The sequence below is a fragment of the Miniopterus schreibersii genome (assembly GCF_964146895.1).
Source record: "Miniopterus schreibersii genome assembly, chromosome: 5".
Lineage (NCBI taxonomy): Eukaryota > Metazoa > Chordata > Mammalia > Chiroptera > Miniopteridae > Miniopterus > Miniopterus schreibersii.
The window spans coordinates 32,855,288-32,878,746 of record NC_138106.1 but is presented as its reverse complement, the minus strand read 5'-3'; the positions used below and the strand labels follow the sequence as shown (position 1 = coordinate 32,878,746).

The window sequence follows — 23,459 nt, the reverse complement described above, 5'->3', positions numbered from 1 at the left end:
TTGTGTAAGTCTAAGATGTACATCATGATGATTTGATACACATATTTATTGCAAAATGATTACCACAATAAGTTTAGTTAAACACATCTATCACCTCACCTAATTACTTTTGTGCGTGTGTGTGTGGGGGGGGTGAGGGCGTTTAAGAACTACTCTCTTCGCAACTTTCAAATGTGCAAGTGAGTGTTGTTAACCCTAGTCACCATGCTGTACATAAAATCCCCAGAATTTACTCATCTTATAACTGGGAAGTTTGTACCATTTGATTAACATCTCCCCAGAATTGTTTCTTTTGAATCGTTGACACTTTAGTATGTCAGCACATATTTTTACACTTTAAAAATAGGCTCTGGGACATTTTGAAAATTGACAATTGGAAGTATGTGTTGTACATTTTTCTGCTCTTATCAAATACTGCCTGGGATGGTGTGATTTCTTGGATTTCTTTCAGGCACCTCATTGAAATACATCGTGTGATTAGTTTCTTTACCTCGCTGACGAGTTTAATCTGCATTTATGATAGGAACATCTGTTTATTGAACATCTATTGTGGGCCAGGGGCAATGCTATACATTATTCTATTTATATCTCACATTAACTGGGCAAAGGAGGCATTGTCCAGTTCTACAGGTAAGGAAACCGCCTCAGAGGTGTGCCAGTGGTCATGTAGTTGTTAAGTAATTCAGTTGGGATTCAAGGTCAGACCACTCCATCTCTAAAGTCCATGTTTTCTGTGCCACATTGACTTAGAGCCAGGGCATAAGGAATGATCCTCAATTACTAGCATAAATTTTTAGCATATTTGTAACTTTTCTAAGACATGTTAGAGATGTGACTTTGTTTTCCCAGCATGATCATTACTATTCGTTCGTGTTATTACATAGATCCTCACATCAGCCATTCTCCTCTTACCTCTCTATTTATTCCTGATTAAATGTCTAGCTCAGAATTCAAAACCTCCCTCTTGCTATGGCAGACTTTTTTCTGTTGACATTAATAGGTAGTGCTAGCTTAATTATCCTTCCAAAACAATAACCACATTTAATGTGGGTTCTCTAGAGCCATGGATATAACTAATTTGGAAGGTTACAAACAGGATGGCAATCTATTTTGGAATATGGTAACCATTTGATATCCCTCAAATTAAATAAGAAGATATATATATAATTTTTAATCCTTGCTTGAGGATATGTTTTTCTTGATTTTTAGAGAGAGAAGGGGGAGAGCAAGCAAGTGAAACATAGATCATTGCCTCCTATATGCACCCAGACTGGGGATTGAACCTGCAACCTAGGCATGTGCTTTGACGGGAAATCAAACCCGCCACCTCTTTGGCGTACAGGATGATGCTCCAACCAACTGAGCCACCCAGCCAGGGCTAAACCAGGAGATATTTTTATAGATATTTCCCCTGTAATTATCTTGTCCCATCTACACCTTCCATTTCAGTTATTTATGGCACCATTTACATTATTACACAAACATTCTGTTATGTGTCCCCTCGTAAATAAAATCCTTTCTTAAACCAGTATGCTCCCCCATCTCTGCTCCACATGTGGAAAGCATAATTTTTGGGTATAACAAAAATAAATATGGGAGAGATAACCAGAAACTAATTAGTTACCTGGGGGGGGGGGTCGGGTAGGAACTGAAAAAAAGGGATAATGGAGGAAATGGCACTGCTCTGATTATATCTTTTTGTATAGTTTTGGGGTTTGTTCATGTTTTATATGTTCAAAAATAAAATGAACAAGGTCGGGTGGAGGAAAAAACCTCCAAAATTGAATATAAACAGCAACCAGTGAACCAACTGTATTTCAGTGAATAACATCAGCTCTCAGAAGAAAGGAGTGAATCCAAGTGTGTTTTTATTTTTTTATCTTTTTATTTTATTAAATTTATTGGGGTGACATTGGTTAGTAGGATTGTATAGGTTTCAAGTGTACATTTCTGTGATACATGATCTGTATATTGCACTGTGTGCCCACCACCCAAAGTCAAATCATCTTCCGTCACCATCTATTTGGTCCCCAAGTCTGCTTTTAACATAGGACTTTGACTCTATGCCTTTAATCTAAAGATAAAAAGGAATGCCAAAAAAATCTTGAACCGTGTATAGTAGGTGATTATTTTAGTGGTAGAGACAAGTCATAGCAATTCTGAAACTATTTCATGAATATTGTAGGACTGGGTACATGAGTAAATTTATTGACATTTGGGGACCTGGAGTTTTAACTGTGGGAGAAAGGAAATAAAAATATGAAATGGAAGAAGGCAGTGAAGAACTCCTTGGTGTTGGATTGGAATTAGAGTTATCAGCATGAACTTGTGATTAAAATATATGTACATTCATACATATATACATGTATATTTCCTAGTTCTGTCTTAATGAAAGTGCCTAGAAGCAATGACATCCTAGCAGCAGTGAGCACAACCAGTGCCCAGATCTAAATAGCTGGTTCCAGAGCTAGGGCAGGGAAAGTGTAAGATGACCCTAGAACACAAAGTAAAGAAGCATTCCAAAAAATTTGGTGGGGACATATGAAAAGGACACAGGAACTAGCTTGAATGGCCCAATCTGGGAAAATTTGAGCATCAAAATGAATTAACAATAATAATGGATTATAACCCATTGAATAAAATAAAGAGTTCACAAGTCCACGATAAATAAAATACGGAAAAGGGGAATGCTCTGCCAGACAGACAGCCAATAAAACAATGTAGAAGAAACGATAGAAGTCAGCGGTTTGCAGTTATCATGGTAATATTAGTTCAGGCAACTGCCACTACTAGAGAAGGTTTGGTAGGGAGACCAATATGAATACAATTTCCAATGATCTCTCTAGAGATTAACGACCAAGGGGAAACAACTTCACAGTGGAGAGATCTGGCAGACACCACCTCAACCAAGAGATCAAAGTTAACATCACCAGTAGTGGGATAAACCTATTCCTCTTGATGTGCTTGAACTAGGGACATGATTACTTTTCTGTAGTAGTTCTGAAATGCATAACCAAAATCTAATCATGAGGAAACAATTGAGGAACGTTAATTGAGGATTGTTCCACAAAGTAACTGGTTTGTAGTCTTCCAATATGTTAATATTCCAAAAGATGAAGAAAGGCAAAGGAACTGTTCCAGATTAAAGGAAGTTGAGGAGAGACCTGACAGTGAAATGCAATGCATAATCCTGGATTGCATCTTGGATTGGAAAATCCAGTTGCTCAAGAACATTATTGGGACATTGGTGAAATTTGAATATGTACTGCATATTAAATAGCGGTGTTATATCAGTTAAGTGTCCTGAATTTGATCATTATACTGTGGTTATGTAAGAGAATGCCCTTGTTCTTAAAAGATACACAGTAAATTATTTAGGAGTAAAGGGTCAAAATATCTTCACTATACGCTCAAACGGATAAGCAATAATATGTGTATAGGGAGTGATCGAGATAAAGCAAATGTGGCAAATGTTAACAGTTGGTGATTCTAGGGAGGGTAAAAGGGTGTTCATTATACTACTTTTTCCAGCTTTAAGTTTCAAATTTTAAAAAATGAAAAGTTAAAAATAAAATGTTCAGCCCGGCTGGGCATGGCTCAGTGGTTGAGCATCAACCTAGGATCCAGGAGATTGGGGTTCGATTCCCAGTCAGGGCACAGGCCCGGGTTGCGGGCCAGGCAGCCGATCAGTGGCTCTCTCATCATTGATGTTTCTATCTATCTCTCTTTCCCTCCTTTCCTCTCTCTGAAATCAATAAAGATATGTTTAAAAAAAATTTTTTAAAAATTAAAACGTTCAGTGTACCCAAAGCAAACAAAACTGCCTTTTTTAAAAAAATATTTATCTTTATTGATTTCAGAGAGAGGAAAGGAGAGGGGGAGAGAGAGATAGAAACATCAATGATGAGAGAGTCATTGTTCGAGCCCACAACCCGGGCATGTGCCCTGACCAGGAATCGAACCCCGATTGCCTAGGATCCTAGGTTGACGCTCAACCGCTGAACCATGCCCGGCCAGGCTTAAAAAAACCTCTCAAAGATTTCATGTAGGCTCTCTCTTCTGCTCAACTCCTCATCTCATCTCACATGTTCTTCTGAACCCCCTCCAGAGAGACTTCATCTCTTCTGTGCCAGGAAACCATCCTCCTCCCGGTCACCAGGGATGTCGGTCTTGCCAAATTAGATCCCTCAGCCACGTTTGACACAGGTGATAGTTTTTGTTTTTTTTTCCTTCTGAGACACCGACTCTTATTTTCATCCTGCCTCACCGGCTGTCGTTTCTTCCTCTTCTCCGTGTTAGTTGCTCATGCTAAAAATCCTAAGAGTTACCCTCAGTTCCCCTGTTTCACTCATCCTATATCTGTTCCTTCATTGGCAAGTATTATGGGCTCTAACTTAAAATTATTCCAAGTTTGACTATTTCTTATCAGCTCCTCGGCCACCACCCTTGTGTCAAGCCACCCTGTTTCCGGGCCTGAACCATTGCTGTAGCTAACTGGTCTTTCAACTTCCAATCTCTGTCTCCCAGCAGCCAGCATGAACTTTAAAAGATGTAAAGCTAATCAGATTGTATCTCTCAGTCATCTGAACCCATTACTGTTAGATAAAGCTTGAAGTTTTCACTACGGTCTGGAGGCCTGCATGGTCACATGGCTGGGTTCCTGCTCATCTCCTTAATCTCTTCTGCTTTGCTCACTTCCCTCCAGCCTCACTTTCCTCTCTGCTGTTGATTCAGCAGCAGGCCAGCCTAGTTTCTGCCTCATGGCCTTTGCATTTACTGTTTCTTCTGCCTGGACTGCCCTTCCCCCATTTACTGCATGAGTCCTTCAGTCATTTCATTCAGGTCTTTTTAGATTAATTGATTTAAAAATAGCCTTCCTTGTCACCCTCTAATTTCTTGCAGTTCCGCTCCCCCCATAGTATTTATCTGTACTTGAAGTTGTTATTTATTTATATGCTTTATTATCTTTCTCCTAGACAGATATAGAATAAAGCTCCATGACAACGGGAACTTTTGTTTGTTTTGTTGACTGCTGAATCCCTAGGGCCTGGAATGTGCCTGGCATGTGTTTGGAACTCAGATATTTAAATAAATGAATAGATAACATGAATTAATATTTGCCAACTTTCTTGCTGTGTTTAATCCTATTTTCAAATGAGACTGCCTCAGAGAATCTTATGTTAGTGGTGCTTAGAGTTTCTTTGTGACACTGCTAAAGCTTCTCTGGAAGTGACCAGCTTTGTTTTCCACAACTTCATCTTTCTTTTGCCTGCCCTCTGGTGGAGGTAATACTAAAAGCAGCAGATGAATAGAATAGGTCAGTCAGAAGAAACAAAAAAACGGAAGAGCCTTGATTGCTGGGTGGGGGTGGGGTGGGGGGATGGAGGTGGAAGAGGGTATGGGGGAATAAATGGTGATTGGAAAAATAAAAATAAGAACCTTGATCACAAACTGGATAATTAACTTTTAAATTACAAAGATTTGAAAATTTTAATTTTAGGTCAGCCTCTAGATTAATAAGAAGAAGATTAGAAAGCCCTGGCCAGTGTGGCTGCGTGGTTAGAGCATCAGCTCCCAGCACCGAAGGATGGAGGGTTCTATTCCTAGTCAAGGGCACGTATTGGGTTGAAGGTTCCATCCCCAGCCCCAGTTGGCACGCGTGCAGTTCACACATTGATGTTTCTCTCTCCCCCTCATCCCTCCCTCCCTTTCACTTTCTCTAAAAATCAATGGAAAAAATGTCCTCTGGTGAAGATTAACAACAAAATGATTGGAAAGAATGAAAACAAGAAGAGCAATAGATTTAGAGATGTCTGGCGTAGGATGAAAATATAAAACTAGCTCCAAAATGTTTTGATTACTTTAAATAATTTCTACTTAAAAACAATTCTTTCTATTAAAATATTTTAAATATTTTCCATATTTAATTCAAAGGCATCTTTTTCTAAACTAATAAGAATTTCAGTTAACTTTTGTCAACTTTTCTATATGTCAGTTAGCATACACCAGTGAAGAAGGCAGTGTTCACACCCGGATAGTGGGTTCGAGAGGCAGCGCTCCTGGTTATTATGCTTCACCGCCTTCCTACTCATGTCCCACGGATGGTACCAGTACCAAAGGATATCCTTTGGTGCAACAGTTATGTCAAGAAATGATTGATGCGTTCCTCAGTACCGTTTGTTCCTCTATACCATTTGTCTAGTATGCATTATGGAGAGCCTTTTCTTCTCGAATTGCTGGGAACTATATCTTATTTAATGTTTTGAAGTAGAAATCACATTAAATGTCAAAACTCGTGTACTAGCTACCTGCTAAAATAATATTAAAATTTCTCTTAATGTCCACATTTTATATTTAAGCTGTATACAGTTTAAATCCGCGCCCCCGCCTCCTCCAATTTTGGTTTTAGCACGGTTGGTTCCTGTGCCCTAGAGTTATTACCAAGGAAACTCAGTATATACTTTGCTACATAAGGGCAGATTCCACTGGGATTCCAGTTGGAACCCCAAAAGGGAGCATTTGTTCAGAAGGTATCATTAGTGTTGGCATCTTTGCAAGTACTTTAGAGCTCTAACATTCTCTTCTTAAAAGCCACCGAATATTTCATTTCATGGATGTGCCATGTCTGCTCGCCTGTTGATTTCTATTTGTAGTTTTTTGTTTTATAAACATTTGGTAATGACTGTCCTTAAACATTCATTCTTAGCTATTCAAAAATGTGTTGTTTTTAGAAGCCTCACTATTTCTTCATCATCTAACTTGTAATACATTTTAGCTATAGAGAAACTGATAGAATCTGTACCGTAAAGTGAGAACATTACCTTGGGAGGGAAAAAGATGAGAACAATGGTCCCTGTGCTCAAAGAGCTAATAATCTCTGGGCTCTTGCATAGAGATTTTTGATATTTTTGTTATAGTTACATTTAGCAATGGCTTGACTCCATTCGTTTCCCCTTCAGTTTTTATGAGCTCCCCACCTAAATAAACACCTTTATCCAGGAAGTGTTTCAAGTACAAAAATTGGGCTTTAACTATTTGGTAATGTGAAATTAAAGCCCAGTAATGCAGCTTAAGCTGCATGAGGCTCTGTTGTCTAATTAGCATGTCCAATTAAATCATACATTGTATTTAGGATAGTTAATGAAGCTTATAGTGACCGGTTTTTATAAGGAAATAATTAATTTTTTTTACTTTCTAGACTTACGTAAATTAAATTATGTATTTAAGTGGAATGTGGTAGACAGCTAATTACTTAAGGAAATTGAAATTTTTCAACAAGGGATCTTCATTATGTGCCTTATTTATTAAATGGGCCTCTAGGGAAGTTGTTGGGGGAGGTTAAACTCTGAAAAATGCTGTTTCCTGTCATATGGTATAAAAAGCAAAAGCAGTTGGTACTTAAAGGTTTTTAAACTTAGATATTCGTTTTCATGGTATAGTTAACCTTTATCAATGGGAATTAAAACTTATCAACAAGGGGGTTTAGAATATTTATTAATTATTAATGTGCCATTACAGAAGCTTTGGGGGCAGAAAAACAAATTTAAAAACACACACGGAGACTCCTCCATGCCTTAAGACATAAAGGACAAATGGTGGCGTGCAAGTTTCACCTATGGTTATGTGATAACTAATCTTTCAGTGAGGGAGCATCTGTGTGAAGTTGTTAGAGGTGATAATGAGAGAGCATGAAGGGACCCTGAGTGTTGCAGGATGAAAACAGTAGGAAGATCAGAGCAGTAGAATAAAACTAAATGTAACTCAAAATAAATACGCTGTTCAAGCTCCCTTTGATTGATGGATTTTGAGAACATTAGTGGTGAGGGTAGGAGCTGGGGATGGAGTGGAATCCCAAATATCTAGCCAGAGTTATTCATTAGCTGTTGGTCTAAACCCAAGACAGCAATTGTATGGCATTTTGGTTAATAAAGTGTGATGCTGAAGTAGCATTGGTGGATATCTGTTCGTTTCAGACTAATATCACAGACTTGCTGTTGTTTTTTTTTAAAGATGTGCACATTTATTTATTTGTTTAATCCTTACCCAAGGATATTTTTCCATTTCTTTTTAGAGAGAGTGAAAGGGACGGAGGAAGGGGGGGAGAGAGAGAGAAACATCAATGTGAGAGAGAGACATTGATTGGTTGCCTCCTGCATGCGCCCTGACTGGGCTGGGGATCGAAACTGCAACCCAGGTATGTGCCCTAACCCGAGACCCTTTGGTGCAAGGGCTGACGCTCTAACCACTAAACCACTCTGGCCAGGGTATATGCATCACATTTAAAAATATATATATATCTTTATTGATTTCAGAGAGGAAGGGAGAGGGAGAGAGAGAGATAGAAACATAAATAATGAGTTATTGATCGGCTGCCTCCTGCACACCCCCTGCTGGGGAATCGAGCCCGAAACTGGGGCATGTACCCTGACCAGGAATCGAACCCGATTGCCTGGATCCTGGGTCGATTCTCAACCGCCGAGCCACACCCGGCCGGGCTATGCATGACATTTTATTGGGTCATGGAATGCATCATCTCGGTTTAGATTTCTGCAACACTGACATGTCTTGGTCAATGACAAAACCCCTAATTATTATCCAAAGTGGTCACCCCAAATAGATTGATTTATGATATCTAGATAAAGAACTCGTTTTCTTATTGATTATTACTGTGTGAGGACTGATCATGTTGTGTCTTGGTAAGAAAACTTAATCACAAGTTCCTTTTTAAAAAAAATTTAAAAAATATGTATATATATAAATGACTTTTGGCAGTTCATAATCCAAGTTCTTTTTTTAGTTAATTCCAAAGATACATGAAACACTGTTTTCTTAGTGGGTATTTTCTCATATACTTTGCTACTTAACAAAGTTTAATGCATTTAAGCTTTAAAATTAAAAAATTTTTATTTCAAGCTGTTTTCAGGCAGCTTGGGTATTTCAAGATAAAAGATAGCTTTGTTCCTAAGCTATCCTTTCCAGTCCTGGTGTTTATTTCATCCTTGTATGTCTGAAAGAGTAAAGCAGGACCAAATACAAATAGAATATTTAAAGGAGGTAATGGCTGCCAAAAAAAAAAAAGCCAAGATTTTGCCAGATGTATTGTTTCCCTTGAGGACAGAGACGAGAACACCTGATTGCAGAATTGAGACTCGGAGAGATTAAGCAGTTTCTGGGATCACACAGAATACAGTCACATTCAAGCATGTTAGGTTCTGTGACCTTGGGTAAGGCCCATAAACCCCCTAACATAGTTTCCTCATCTGCAGAATGAGGAAGATATTAGCACCTACCTTTGGGCTTGATTTGAACTTAAATGAGTTATGATGAAAAGTTTTGAACAGGGCATGGCACATAGTAAGTGCTCAATAAATGTCATCTCCTGGTTGGCTAACTCCTACTTGGTGTCTTTTTAAGTCTGGGTTGTCGTGCCTTTGTATCCTGCTTTTATATATTTCAGTTTAACAATCTCTATCTACAGCTTGGAGATCCAAACTGCTTTGAAACTTCAGTTTTTTAAATACATTTAATGGCAAAAGCTTACGTGATTTTGAACTCATTTGGTGCCAGAACCTGACCTGAACTAACATGAAACTTGCTAGTCTATTTTTCCCACCTAGTTGTGAATGTGCTTACATCTTAACTACAGGAATACGCTTTCTTGCTTATGTGACATGCTTCCCCAGGGTCCATTTGGGGCACTATGTGATATTTGATGAACATACTTTTTTAAAATCTGCAAACTTCTGCCCTAGCTGGTTTGGCTCTGGTTAGAACATCGGTCTGCAGACTGAAGGGTCCTGGGTTCAAATACGGCCAAGGGCACATACCCCAGTTGCAGGCTCTATCCTGGTAGCAAGATACAAAAACAAAACTTAATGCCTATGCTACAGTTACAGCATCTCTAACTTCTGTTTTTCTCTCTTTTTAAAAATATGTTTTTATTTTTATAGCTAGAGGAATGGAGAGGGAGAGAGAGAGAGAGAAACATCAATGAGAGAATCATTGACCAGCTGCCTCCTGCCCGCCCCCTATTGGGGATCAAGCCCAAAACCCAGGCATGTGCCCTGACTGAGATTCCAGCCAGTGACCTCGTAGTGCATGGGATGATGCCAAACCAACTGAGCCACACCGGCCTGTTTTTCTCTCTTATCCATTCACCATGCAGCTCTAAATTTTTGGCTGATTTCTTGAGAAAGAAAGCCACATGGAATATGTGTTTATGGAATACTGAGGATGGGTAGGCAATTATGTATTTAAATCCCTCAATAAGAACGATCATAACAACCTAATTCATTATGGGTTCAGGGTTTTTTGAATTTTACAGAGTATAGGAACTATAAATCAAGATTGCAAAGAGAAAAGTAGAACATTTCAGATTTAATTATAACAACTTGAAATTAACTTTTCTGGTGAATAGACTTAGTAAGCAAAAGTAGTTTATCCTTAAGTTTTCAAAGTGCAATTTAAAATATTTTTTTCTTTTTATATGCTTTCATGATTAGCATGAAAATTATTAGTAGCTAAGATATTTGTATTTCCTTGTCTCATGCAGATTGAAATAGCTGTTCACTAACACAGCAGTATAATTGTACAGGCTACATAATGCCTTGCTTTAGTAAAAATTCTGTGGGCATTTGAAGAAGTGGATGGAGAAGGCAGTTTGAATTATACTGTATTTTTTTCCATTTGGTTTAATAAATTGGCTTGGATACAGTGGCTCATTGGTATTTTTCGATATTTGTGACTGGTACAGCTGAACTTTTAAAGATAACTGATATGCTGCTTTCTGCTCCACTTACAATGCGTTCACTATATGCTAGTTACCTAAAATGTGTTAAATGAATCAGATATTCATGTTGAAAAAGAACTTAGTCAAGAAGTTACAGTAATTGAAAGAGCCCTGTGCTTATATCAAATAATTTCTGTTAAATTATTAGCTTAAAATTGTTTTATTCAGCAGTTTCAATACCACTTCAGAGTTGAAGTGAATGAAGGATGGTTACTTGAAAACAATTCTCATGGGAATGTGGCGTTGGGATAGTCATTTTGGGCTCTAATTGTGACCTGAGGAGAGAGATAAACTGAGCCTTGTGCTTAGAGAAGCAGACAAAGTTATTCTGTAGGAAGATGAAAAACAAAGATCTGTAAAGCAGGGCAATTAGAGAAGGAATACTATTAGTTTTCAGCCTCTGGTCTCTTCCCGAGGTGTAATATTCATGCCTTTTGGTTCTGTGACTCATCCTAAATCTTTAGAACAGATTTCCTAAATTTCTTAAGCTATTTCAGGTTAGCTTATTTACTGGAGAAGAAAGTGTCTTAGGTGACAGGGATATAGCAAACCAAGTCCCTGCATTAGGAGCTTATATTCTACTAGGAGGAAACAGACAACAGATGAGCAAACACGTGCTGGGTGCTGTTGAGCCTTTGATGACCTGGTGGAGACGGTAAGGGGGCTAGGGCGGTGCCTAAGTGCTATCAGCGAAGGTCCCTCCGAGAGGTAATCTTTGAGCAGAAGGAAGCAAATGATGAAATCATCGGGGCGGGGGAGGGTAAGAGCATTTCAGGCAGAGGGAAGAGCAAGTGTGAGGACACTGAGGCCGCAGAGCCCACTTAGTGTGTTCAAGGAACATCAAGAAAGCTTTTGAGTGGCTGGACCAGAATGAGCGAGAGAGAGAGTGATAGCCGAGGAGGTCAGAGGGGTATGTGTAAGAGTTTAGTAGGGCTCTGTAGTTCAAGCCAGGGGGTAAGGAGTGGAGTGGAAAGTCATTGTAGGATTTAAAATAGAAGAGTGACTTGTGTTTTGAAAGAATCACTAGTTGCTATATTTAGAATAGACTAGACAGCGGTTGAAAGTAATAGAAAGGAGACCAAGTGAGAGATGATGATGGTTTGGACCAAGGTGGTTCAAGTGGACATAATCAGAGTTGGTCAAACCCTGGATATTTTTTTGAAGGATTAACTGACATGCTTGGATACATGTGGGGTATGAAGGAAACAAGTTAAGGATGACTCCCAGGTTTTTGGCTTAAACAGTTGGAAGGATGGAATTACCATTTACTGAGATAGCGAAGATCTGAGGGTGGGGTGGGGTTCAGTTTTGAAGTATTAAGTTTGAGGTGCCTATTAGACATCTACGTGGGGATGTCTGTTGGTGCCCTATTGTAAAGTATTTCTCCCTGGACTCCTAGTACTAATTCTCTATAATTTAGTCTCGAAAACTACAACTCAGGATTTCTTTTCCATCCTCTGATCACATTCCACCATAAAATCCTTTATAAATAATCTAGATCTATATTTACTAAGCAAGTTTACATTCTAGTAATAATTGACTATCTCATTGAGGTTTCAGAAGGCCCAAAAAAACCCCAGCTGTATGTCAATATTTTTAAAGTAGGTTAATATATAAATGGAGAACTGAATTAGTCTCTCTCTCTCTTTCTTATAGTTGCTTTGTGTTGTTAAGTTTGAAGTAAACAAATTCAAAAAATGAGTGAACTGGAACAGTTGAGGCAGGAAGCTGAACAGCTACGGAATCAGATCCAGGTAAGAGCAATCTTTCTCATTTTTTCAAAAAAATTTTAAAACTTTTATTTAGTACCACTAATGAACCAGATTTGTTCATTAGATCATCAGTCCACAGATGTTAAATAATTTATAAGACAAGAAATGGTCAGTTTGTTTTTATCATACCTCTAAATAACTCTCCCAAAATATTCTAACAAATAGATATTTGGACTAATGGCCTCTGTGTCCCGAAGAAGTTAATATCATACATGTAATCCCTGCTGAAAGACAATTATAATTCTCTTCTTAGTCACACACCTGGAATCGTAGTTTGATTTTTGGGTGCAATACCACGAGGCAGATATTATCACATTGTAATATTCTAAAAATTATTCATCTCTAAAACATTAGATTGCAGAAAAACATTAAAAATTATTAGTGGCATAATAAAGACATGTCTGTTGTCTTGTACTCTTGGAAATCAACTCAAAACAGTAAAGAGCATAAGAAACAAATACAAGCTCCACCTGTAACAAAATTTGGAACTTCGTAATAGGATAGGGAAGAGTTGTCAGGTGTGGTGATGCCTCAGGGGGTGGGAAGGCTCTGAGAGGAGTTTCTGCAGCAGTAAATCTCATACAGAGTAGGTAGTGCTCCCTCTGGGACAACTCCAATAACCCTTTCTTTAGAACAGTGGGAACAGATGCTTCCCTGGGCTGAGGAGTATCAAGGTAGGCAGAGAAAAAATGAAAGGATATAGACGTGCCATCTTTTAGGAAGCCTCTTGTTGACAGGGTGGAGGAAAGAGGCTAGTTGTGTGTAGCCTGGTGCTGCTTGCTTCTTTTCACAGGGAAAAATTAAGGGCTAAAACAACTTACAAATATAAGTGAAGAACTTTGGGATGAGGCAGGGGGAAGAATCTCTGATAACCTGGACCACTGCTGTGGCCCTCTCCAATGCAAACTTTTTGCAGTAAGCATTTCAGAAGAACTCATCTAATTTAAGAGTGAAGAGTAAGAAAAAAGGAACAAGCACAGGCTCTCTACAAAGATACTACAAGGAAAGAGGGAAAGGAGACTGCCCTTCCCCATTGTATATTTTTGCCTCCTTTGTCGTGAATCACTTGACTATATATGCATGGGTTTATTTGTGGGCTGTCTTCTGTTCCATTGAGCTATGTGTGTTTTTTTAATGCCAATAACATACTGTTTTGATTACTATAGCTTTGTAATATAGTTTAAAATCAGGGAGCATGATGTTTTCAACTTTGCTTTTGTTCCTCAAGATTCCTTTGGCTATTTGGGGGTCTTTTGTAGTTTCATAAAAATTTTAGGATTTGTTCTATTTCTGTGAAAGTTGCCATTGGGTTTTTTGTTTTGTTTTGTTTTTTAATATACTTTTTTAAAAAATTGATTTCAGAGAGAGGAAGGGAGAGGGGGAGAGAGATGGAAACATCAGTGATAAGAGAGGGTCATTGATCAGCTGCCTCCTGCACATCCCGTGCTGGGGATCGAGCCCACAACCCAGGCATGTGCCCTGACTGGGAATCGAACCTCAATCTCCTGGATCATAGGTCGATGCTCAACCGCTGAGCCACACCCATCCAGGTGCCATTGGGTTTTGATAGTGATTGCATTGAATCTGTAGATTGCTTTGGGTAACATGGACATTTTAAGAATATTAAGCCTTTCAATCTATGAGCATAAAATATCTTTTTACTTCTTTGCATCTTCAGTTTCACTTATCAATGTTTTATAGTTTTCAGTGTTTTATCTTTTACTTCCTTGGTTAAATTTATTCCTAGATATTTTTAATTTTCTGACGCAATTGTAAATGGGATTGTTTTCTTAATTTCTCTTTTTTGAGAGTTCTTTACTAGTGTATAGATAGACAACAGATTTCTGTACATTAATTTTGTATCCTGCAACTTTACTGAATTCACTTATTCTAATGTGTGTGTTTTTTAATTTTTGTTTTAAATATATCTTTATTAATTTCAGAGGAAGGGAGAGGGAGAGAGAGAGAGAGAAACATCAATGATGAGAGAGTCATTGATCGGCTGCCTCCTGCACGCCCCCGACCAGGGATCGAGCCCGCAACCTGGGCATGTACCTTGACCGGGAATCGAACCCTTATCTCCTGGATCCTAGGTCGATGCTCAACCGTTGAGCCCCGCTCGGCCGGGCTCTAATGGTCTTTTGGCTGAGTCTTTAGGATTTTCTATATCATACTCTGTCATCTGCACGTAGTGATAGTTTTACTCCCTCCTTTTCAATTTGAATGCCTATTAGTTCGTTTTCTTGCCTAATTGCTTTTGCAGTGACCTATGGTACTGTGTTGAGTAAAAGTGGTGAGAGTGGGCATCCTTGTCTAGTTTCTGACCTTAGAGGAAAAGCTTTTAGCTTTTCACCATTGAGTATGATGTTAGCTGTGGGCTTGTCATTATTTTGAGGTATGTTCCCTCTATACCCACTTTGTTGAGAGTTTTTTTAATTATGTGTGGATGGTTGGATTTTGTCAAATGCTTTTTCTGCATCTATTGAGATGCTTATATGATTTTTATCTTTCATTTTGTTGACTTGCTGTATCACATTGATTAATTTGTGGGTATTGAACCATTCTTATATCTCTGGAATAAATCCCACTTGATCATGCTGTATGATCCTTTTAATGTATTGTTGAATTCCATTTGCTAATCTTTTGTTGAGATTTTTTTTTGCATCTATGTTAATTAGGGATATTGACTTGTAATTTTCTTTTCTTTTTTTAAAAGTTTTATTTATTGATTTCTAAGAGACAGAGATTTATTGTTCCACTTATTTATATATTCATGGTTGCTTCTTGTATGTGCCCTGACTGGAGATCAAACCCTCAACCTTGGGGTATTGGGACAACATCCAACCAACTGAGCCACCTGGTCAGGGCCTAATTTTTTTGTGCTTCTGTAATGACTGGCCAAGAGCATGCGGACTTGCCCATCTCATTTAATCCTCATAGCAAGCCTGTGAGGTAGATGGTTTTACTTCATTTTGTAGTTGAGGAAACTGAGCCTCAGTGAGAGAGAGAAACATCGATGTGAGAGAGGACACATCAGTTGGTTGCCTCCCATACACACCCGGACCGGGTCTGGGGATCAGCCCTGCAACCCAGGTACATGCCCTTGACTGGGAATCGAACCCAAGACCCTTGGGTGTGTGGGCCGGCACTCTAACCACTGAGCTACACTGGCCAGGGCAACAGATTTTTTAACTGACTGACTAAGAAGATGATCTAAATGATATAGCTCATTTCATAAAGCTTAAAATCAGAGAATCCTTTTTTAGACTTTAGTCTTCAAATCCACCATTTTGGGAACATGGTTCAGGCCATCACTGTCATTTCTGGAAATTCTTTTCATTTCAGGAAAGTGGGCTAAATCATTCCTTGCCAAATGAGGTTTCTTAACCCACAATTTGACTGAGAATGAGAGAATCAAATCGTATGTTTGTGTAGCTACTTATAATACCCTGACATAGAAATATTCTGAGTGTTTATAAATAGGTTGAAAGGGCAGCCAAAAAGATTGTGCATTCATTCCATCTAGACTTTGCTCCAAGGGGAGGCAGGCATTTTTCCCTTGGCTGGCTGGAACATGTTGTCCAGTTGGCACATTTATTCAACAAATATTGTGTGCTTCCTCTTTGTACAGGAGCATGCTAATAAGCACAGTAGAGAAAAACAAAGTTGAAAAGGATACTACCCTAACCCTTGAGGGGAAAGTTGTTTCAAGTGTAGAAAGAAGAATTAATTGCCCTTCTTATTTGCCCTTCAGATTTAGAGGATTTTAGATACGAATGCTCTAAATTTATTATTATCTGATTAAACTTGGTTTAAAACACTTTTTGCTTATTATATGTGTTCTTTCCTTTCCTTACTTTGTTATATTGACTTCTGTTTCATTACCTTTTGATAATTCCCTTCAGCTTGTGTAAAACTTTAAGGTCTCTGAAACTCTACCCTGTAATGCTTAGGCATAAACACCAGCTTACATGTTATTAATTAATGCTATCAGTATAAATGCTATTAATGTAAATATATAGATGCGACTTAGTATGAACTATGGCTATTAAGTAAAAATTGTTTTTCCTGAAATGTCCTGTTTTTTTTATATTGGATCTAAAATATTTTATTTCTTCTAGCATCTGTATCCAGTGTATTAGAAAGCATTTCCATAGAAGTGCTATGTATTTTTAAAAACATTTCTGAAATGACCTGGGTTATACTATAAATATCCTTCCTATCACCTCAACTTCTAGATGCCAGAACAAACAGAAGGGAGCTCAGACCTCTTGCTTTTGCAGAAGCTTAGTAACAAATATAACTGAATACTATGGCCTTATTAAGACAACCTAGATAATTTTTACTCAGGGAGTACAATTAAAAATATTTTCATCATAAACTCAATATATATTTGCATAATGAAATACAATGGAGAGTCCATAAATAAATCAATTGGCCACAGATATATGGTTTTTCAACAAGAGTAACAAGACCATTCAATAGAGAAAGAATAATCCTTTCAGGAAATGGTGCTGGGGTCCGGCCGGGCGTGGCTCAGTGGTTGAGCCTTGACCTAGGATCCAGGAGATGCGGATCGATTCCCTGTCAGGGCACATGCCCGGGTTGTGGGCTCGATTCCCAGTCAGGGGCGTGCAGGAGGCAGCCAGTCAGTAATGACTCTCTCATCATTGATGTTTCTATCTCTCTCTCTCCCTTCCTCTCTCTGAAATTAATAAAGATATATTAAAAAAAAAAAGAAAGAAAGAAATAGTGCTGGAACACCAGGATGTCCACATACAAAGAATGAATTTGGACTCCTACATTGCACCTATTATAACACTAAAAGTGTAAAATTCTTAGAAGTAAGCATAGTTGTTCATCTTTGTGACCTTGGGTTAAGTAACAGGACACACTAAAAGCACAAGCAACTAAAGAAAATAGATAAATTGGACTAAAAAGTTAGAAACTTGTGTGTCAGAGGGCACTATCAAGAAAATGAAAGGTCAGCCTATAGAATGGGAGAAATTTTGTAAATCATACACCTGATAAGGGCCTACTATTCAGAATACTAGAGCACCTACAACTCAGCAATAAACAACTCTGTTAAAAATGGGCAAACAGTTCCCTAAAGAAGATACACAAATGGCTAGTAAGCACATGTAAAGATACTCCACAGGAAGAGATGCTCAGTATCACTAATCATTAGTGACATGCAAACCCAAACCACTAGATACAACTTCACCTCTACTAAAATGGCTGTGATAATACTAATTAAAAAAGAAGACAGCAGCAGTGTTGGTGAGGGTGTGAGGAGATTGGAACCCTCATGCATTCCTTGTGGGACTATAAAATGGTGCAGCTACTATGAAGGACAATTTGATAGTTTCTCAGGTTAACAAAAACTTGTACATGGATGTTCAAAGCATTATTATTCATAAAAGCCAGAAAGCGTAAACACAAATGTCCATCAGTTAATTAATGGATAAACAAATGTGATATATCCATATAATGGACTATTACTCGGCCATGGAAAGAAACGAAGTACTGATATATATTACCCCATGGACGAACCTTGAAAACAGTATACTAAGTGAAAACAGGTGCTTTTAAAAGCATACTTGTTAAAATAGAAGTCTGTGGAAAATAAATACTATAAAATATGTAGATTCTTATGTTTCTTTTTAGGTAGCCAGACACAAAAGGTCATCTATTGTATGATTCCATTTTTATAAAGTGCCCAGAACAGGCAAATCCATAGAGATAGAAAAGTAAATTAGTGATTACCAGGGGATGAGGGAAGAGGTTTTCTTTGGAGTGAAGGAAATGTTCTGGAATTAGGTAGTGGTGATGGGGAATATACTAACCACTGAATTATACACTTCAAGATGACTTAAATGGTTAATTTTATGTTATGTGAGTTTTATCTCAATAAAAGTTGTTTTAAATAAAGATTATGTGGTACAGTAAAAAAATACATTTGCAAATCTACATTTGCAATGAAAATATTAAAGTTATACTTAGCAATTTCCATGTCTAAATGTATTATAATCCTTTCTTTACTCCAGGATGCTAGGAAAGCATGTAATGACGCAACGCTTGTTCAGGTAAAGTCCCCCTCCTCCCCCCCGTTTACTTTAGTAATTCACGCGAAACAGCTTTACACTGATGCGACTGACATTCAGATTTTCTATCAGTATTTAATTGAAAAATATGCGCTCTCTAAAAACACTTTGTAATGTGTCAGATGCTGCACAGGTGCTTTTAAAAGCATACATGTTAAAATAGAAGTCTGTGGAAAATAAATACTATAAAATATGTAGATTCTTATGTTTCTTTTTAGGTAGCTTCTTGATTTTTTTTATATACTCTGATTAAGCTTTTTTTATTATATAAACTCTTAGGAAGGTTTTATTAAGTTAATTAACATTAATAATTTTCATTAAGGAAATATTTTATGTGCTTTACAAATATATAAGTGGCTTTCTTATAGGCAGTTAAAATGATAAATGTTTTACTCTTTGATCATCTGCGATTAGATTTTTATTTGGGCTGTTTTTCTCCCTAAAGTTGAGAGGTATGTCTGTTCTTTTTAGTTAATAGTCTACAGAAGATATTCTTACTGGAAAGTGTGCATGTAGCATAATTTTAAATCAGTTACACTTTCTTGAACTACATATTGATCCTATGCTTTCTCTATGGAATTATTTATGTTAAATTACCTTCAGTTGCTCTAAATTTGTTTTATGTCTGATTTCTTGCCTATTAATTGTTTCTACTTTATTTCCTGAGCTATATCTAAGGCAAAGAATAACATTCATCTCGCTTTATAAAGATCACATCAAATATGGATTCTGTGGGTCGGATACAAATGCGAACAAGACGTACACTGAGGGGGCACCTCGCTAAGATCTACGCCATGCACTGGGGCTATGATTCAAGGTTTGTACTTGCCATTTTCAAATTATCCACAGAAGTATATTCATTAAAATTCACCATTTGCATTTCCTTTAAAACAAATAATTTTTATAGTTAAAAAATAAACTATATTTATGAAATGTTTGGAGAAAATGCACCCAATATGAAGACTTTACTCTCACCAAATATATTCAGGGACACTTTAAAAGTTTATATACCTTTACTGTGGAAAATAAATTCATCTCTCAAAAATATCATTATTAGATTATCCAGGTAAACTGTTCAGGATTATTTCTCTTTGCAGTGAGGTATTATACTTTGTTTTTTTATTGTGTCAAAAGGAGTTCTGTTGTATATTAACCTTGAAGTTTCAGTTAATAAGCAAATATTGCTGAGTATTGCTATGTACAAGTTACTAGGTATTGCTCTAATTATTATCTAAATTCACAAAGGATGGATTTAGCTCTATATTTAGCTCTCCAAATTGCATTTTTCAAGATGCATTCTCGTTTGTGAGATTACTTGATTAACTTAAATATCAGTTATTTTTCCCTTTGGCATTTATTTTATGCTGCTCCTTGGACAATTTTTACTACTTGATTTCTTATAAGTATGTGTAAATATCTACCAGATGGTGGAGGCCTCAAAGGTAGGAGGTATTTTCTGTGTTGTACCCATAACACGGCCTTGCATTCACAGGCTCTCAGTTGATATTTTTTGACTAAATGAACATGGTTGTTAGGCTTACGTGGACTCTATTGTCGTTAAATTTAAATCAGTAAATACAAACCAGTCAGCTAATACCTATCAGAATCTTGAATAAGAATGAGAATGCTGTCACCATGAAAAAGTTGAATCATAACCAGAGACATTTTTAGTAAAATGTCTAAATTTTGCTAAATTTTATGTTATGTTAAAAATTTTGGCATGCAGAATAAATTTCTTTTAAAGTTAGGAGACTGGCAGGAATGGGGTGGAGGGGATCAGTGGGGAAAAAGGGGGGGGGATATGGGGACATTTGTAACACTTTCAACAATAAATGTAAATTGAAAAAATAAGGTTGGCAGACTATTTTCTGGTATCAAGTTTTTAATTCAAAAAATTATATGTATATTTTCTGAACTGTTCTACATTAATGTCATGCATAACTAATTTAAACTACTTTTTCCCTCTGTCAAATTATTTTTGTTTGTTCCTCTAGGCTACTAGTCAGTGCTTCCCAAGATGGAAAATTAATTATTTGGGATAGCTATACAACAAATAAGGTAGAATTTCTTAGTCATTCTCTTAAGTAACCTGTTATTTTATTTGATGTTCATCAGTTCTTTCCTTTATTCTGTTACTTTCAACTGTAATTTTCTTCTGAGATAAATTTATTCCATTTATTTTAATCTAGACCCTCTCTTCAGGCTTAGTGTTTGTTTTAATATTTAACTCCTTTTTCTATTCCCAAGAACAACTGCAGGCATATTGTTCAATGTGTTTTACCGGACTCTCTTATTTCATATTTGAATATTAGAAAAGAGTGTGCATAAGTTTTACATAGAAATGATTTTTTAAACAAAGTCCTATTTCCTAATGTGATAACAACCCTGAGATTTTTATTTCTAGTTGTGGGTAAGGAAGCTTTTCTTTGGTCCACTCTAGGCATTGATTTGTGTTTCTGGACTGCTCAGAAGAGACAACTTGCTTAGATCTCTTGCTGGTGGAAGCCGGTGGGCCCCCTAATGTGCCTACTGGAAGGAATGCCTGACACCTTGGTGTTCAGTGGTAGTGGAAAAGCTTCAGGAAAACTTTCACAAGTCAAATTCCTTTAGATTATATGTACACTTATATCACTAGTTTTATTAAAGTTTAAAAAGTATTTTGTGAAGTAAACAGTATCTTCAGCCTGGTTGAGAATTTAAAGGTAGCTAAGATAGCTTTGCATTATAACAGTTTTTCCACATTAATTGGCATTGAGCACGTGACTTTAAATTATATTTTCCTAAAACAAAAAAATTGTGTATTAAAAATATAATTTTAAGTTAAGTGAGAGCACAGTAGTAATCACATGATGTGTTGATTCTCTGTATGGACCGTTTAGCCTTACTAGTCCCACGCCTTCAGTTTTGCTGCCTGACCTGCAAATGATTGGTGTTGGGTGAGAAGACACCAGATAGTGGTATGAGTGGGTCAGTGCAGACTATTCCCATTGTTTAAATTCGAGCCCAGAGTATGTGACCTGTTATTAGAAGGACCATCTCTTCATGGAAGAGCCATTTTAATCAACTCTGATTCTTGTATTACTCAATGTTATGTTGGTGGAAATTCCTCTTTCTTGTACCATTGGAAAAACAAAGAATTTTATTTTTTATCTTTAACATTTTACACTTAATATTTCAAATTGTCATATAGCATTGAAATATCCTTGTTCTTCTCTTAAAAGAATAACTTCTGAAAAGAGCAGTTAAATCGAATTATTTATAATACAGAAAAAGTAACAGGCATTTCAGTGTGCATTAGTATGTTGTGTTCATTGTCCCCTTTCTCAATCCATTGTGTTATTTATTTTGCCTTGACTGTTAGATGCATTTAATTTTTAGTGATGTCTGTCTCGTTGTAAGTGGGTGGGAAGATGAGCGAGTCTCTGCTTAGCTGTGCGCGTTGTTTGCTCTTCAGATGCATGCTATTCCCCTGAGGTCCTCCTGGGTGATGACCTGCGCCTACGCTCCCTCGGGAAATTACGTGGCCTGTGGAGGACTGGACAACATCTGCTCCATATATAACTTAAAGACCAGAGAGGGGAATGTGAGAGTGAGCCGAGAGTTGCCGGGTCACATAGGTGAGCTCCACTGAATATTGCCCTATTTTTCTTAAAAAAGTATTATTTTTGTAAAGATGATAAATTTATTGCAAAAAAATTCAAACAATTAAAAATACAAAAAAAAAAAGAGCAAATATTATTTTCTGTATTCCCTGCAACCATACGGGGTTTTGGCATCTATGCCGAATTGTGTGATTGAAAGTAGGTATTAAGATAACACTTAGGACGCCCTCTTCGCTGCGACAGCTCGCGGCCGTGTTCGCCAGCGCGCACCGTGCGTACCGCGGCGGTGCAGCATTTGGGCAGCCGTGTTCGTTAGGAACTTTGCCGCTCGTCCCATTCCCGCCTCTCCGAATTCTTACAATACGATTGGACCATGCTTTTTACAAAACCTCTATAACGGTATTTTCCGGCCGTTTCCATATTTTGAAATACTGGTGAATTCTGAGCATTCAAATGCCACCTTTTTCAAGAAGCCTTCACCAGGGTGGTGGTTCTAATTTCTCACAGTACTTTTAATCTTTCTCCAAGGTACTTAATCCCATCTGCCATAGATTATAGATATTTGAGAGAAGTATCTCTCTCTCTCAGGTAATTGTGGTGGGCAGGAGGGACTGTGTCTTACTCAAGTTGTAACTTTCAGAGTGCCCAACATGATGTCATTGACACAGTAAATACCGAAGAATTAATTGATAAAATCTAGTTTTAAATAGCACTGAGTTTGGAGTAATTAAAAGCAGAACTGTAGATTGTACTAACCAATACTGTCGCCCAGGTATTATATTTTTAATAATATATATTAGTATTTGTCCCTGGCCAGGTAGCTTAGTTGTTAGAGCATCATCTGGATACGCCAAGGTTGTGGGTTCGATCTCTGGTCAGGGCACTTACAAGAAGCAACTAATGAATGCATAAATAAGTGGAACAACAAATTGATGTTGCTCTCTCTCTAGATATATATGTATATGAGTATGTCATATGCTAATTGAATTATTTAATCAATGATAACCTAAAATGTTACTCTCTATTCTCTAGGCTACTTGTCCTGCTGTCGTTTTTTAGACGACAGCCAAATTGTTACAAGTTCAGGAGATACAAATTGGTAAGTTTACTTCAGAATAACACTGATTTGGGGGTTGAGGGTGATAGTAGGAACTAAAGTAAGAAGATATAATGGACACTATTTTTATTCATT

The 23,459-nt window shown here is 37.4% G+C and overlaps 1 protein-coding gene across 1 annotated transcript in view; it reads left to right on the top strand.

The window, feature by feature from the left end:
- Positions 1–23,459, top strand: part of GNB4 (G protein subunit beta 4) — a 33,875-nt gene that overhangs the window by 2,366 nt on the left and 8,050 nt on the right. Inside the window, exons 2-7 of the mRNA XM_081137853.1 lie at positions 12,446–12,543; positions 18,609–18,647; positions 19,376–19,482; positions 20,660–20,723; positions 22,120–22,282; positions 23,300–23,366. Of these exons, the coding sequence (XP_080993979.1) occupies positions 12,487–12,543; positions 18,609–18,647; positions 19,376–19,482; positions 20,660–20,723; positions 22,120–22,282; positions 23,300–23,366 (497 nt within the window). The 5' untranslated portion in view covers positions 12,446–12,486. The remainder of the gene's footprint in view (positions 1–12,445; positions 12,544–18,608; positions 18,648–19,375; positions 19,483–20,659; positions 20,724–22,119; positions 22,283–23,299; positions 23,367–23,459) is intronic.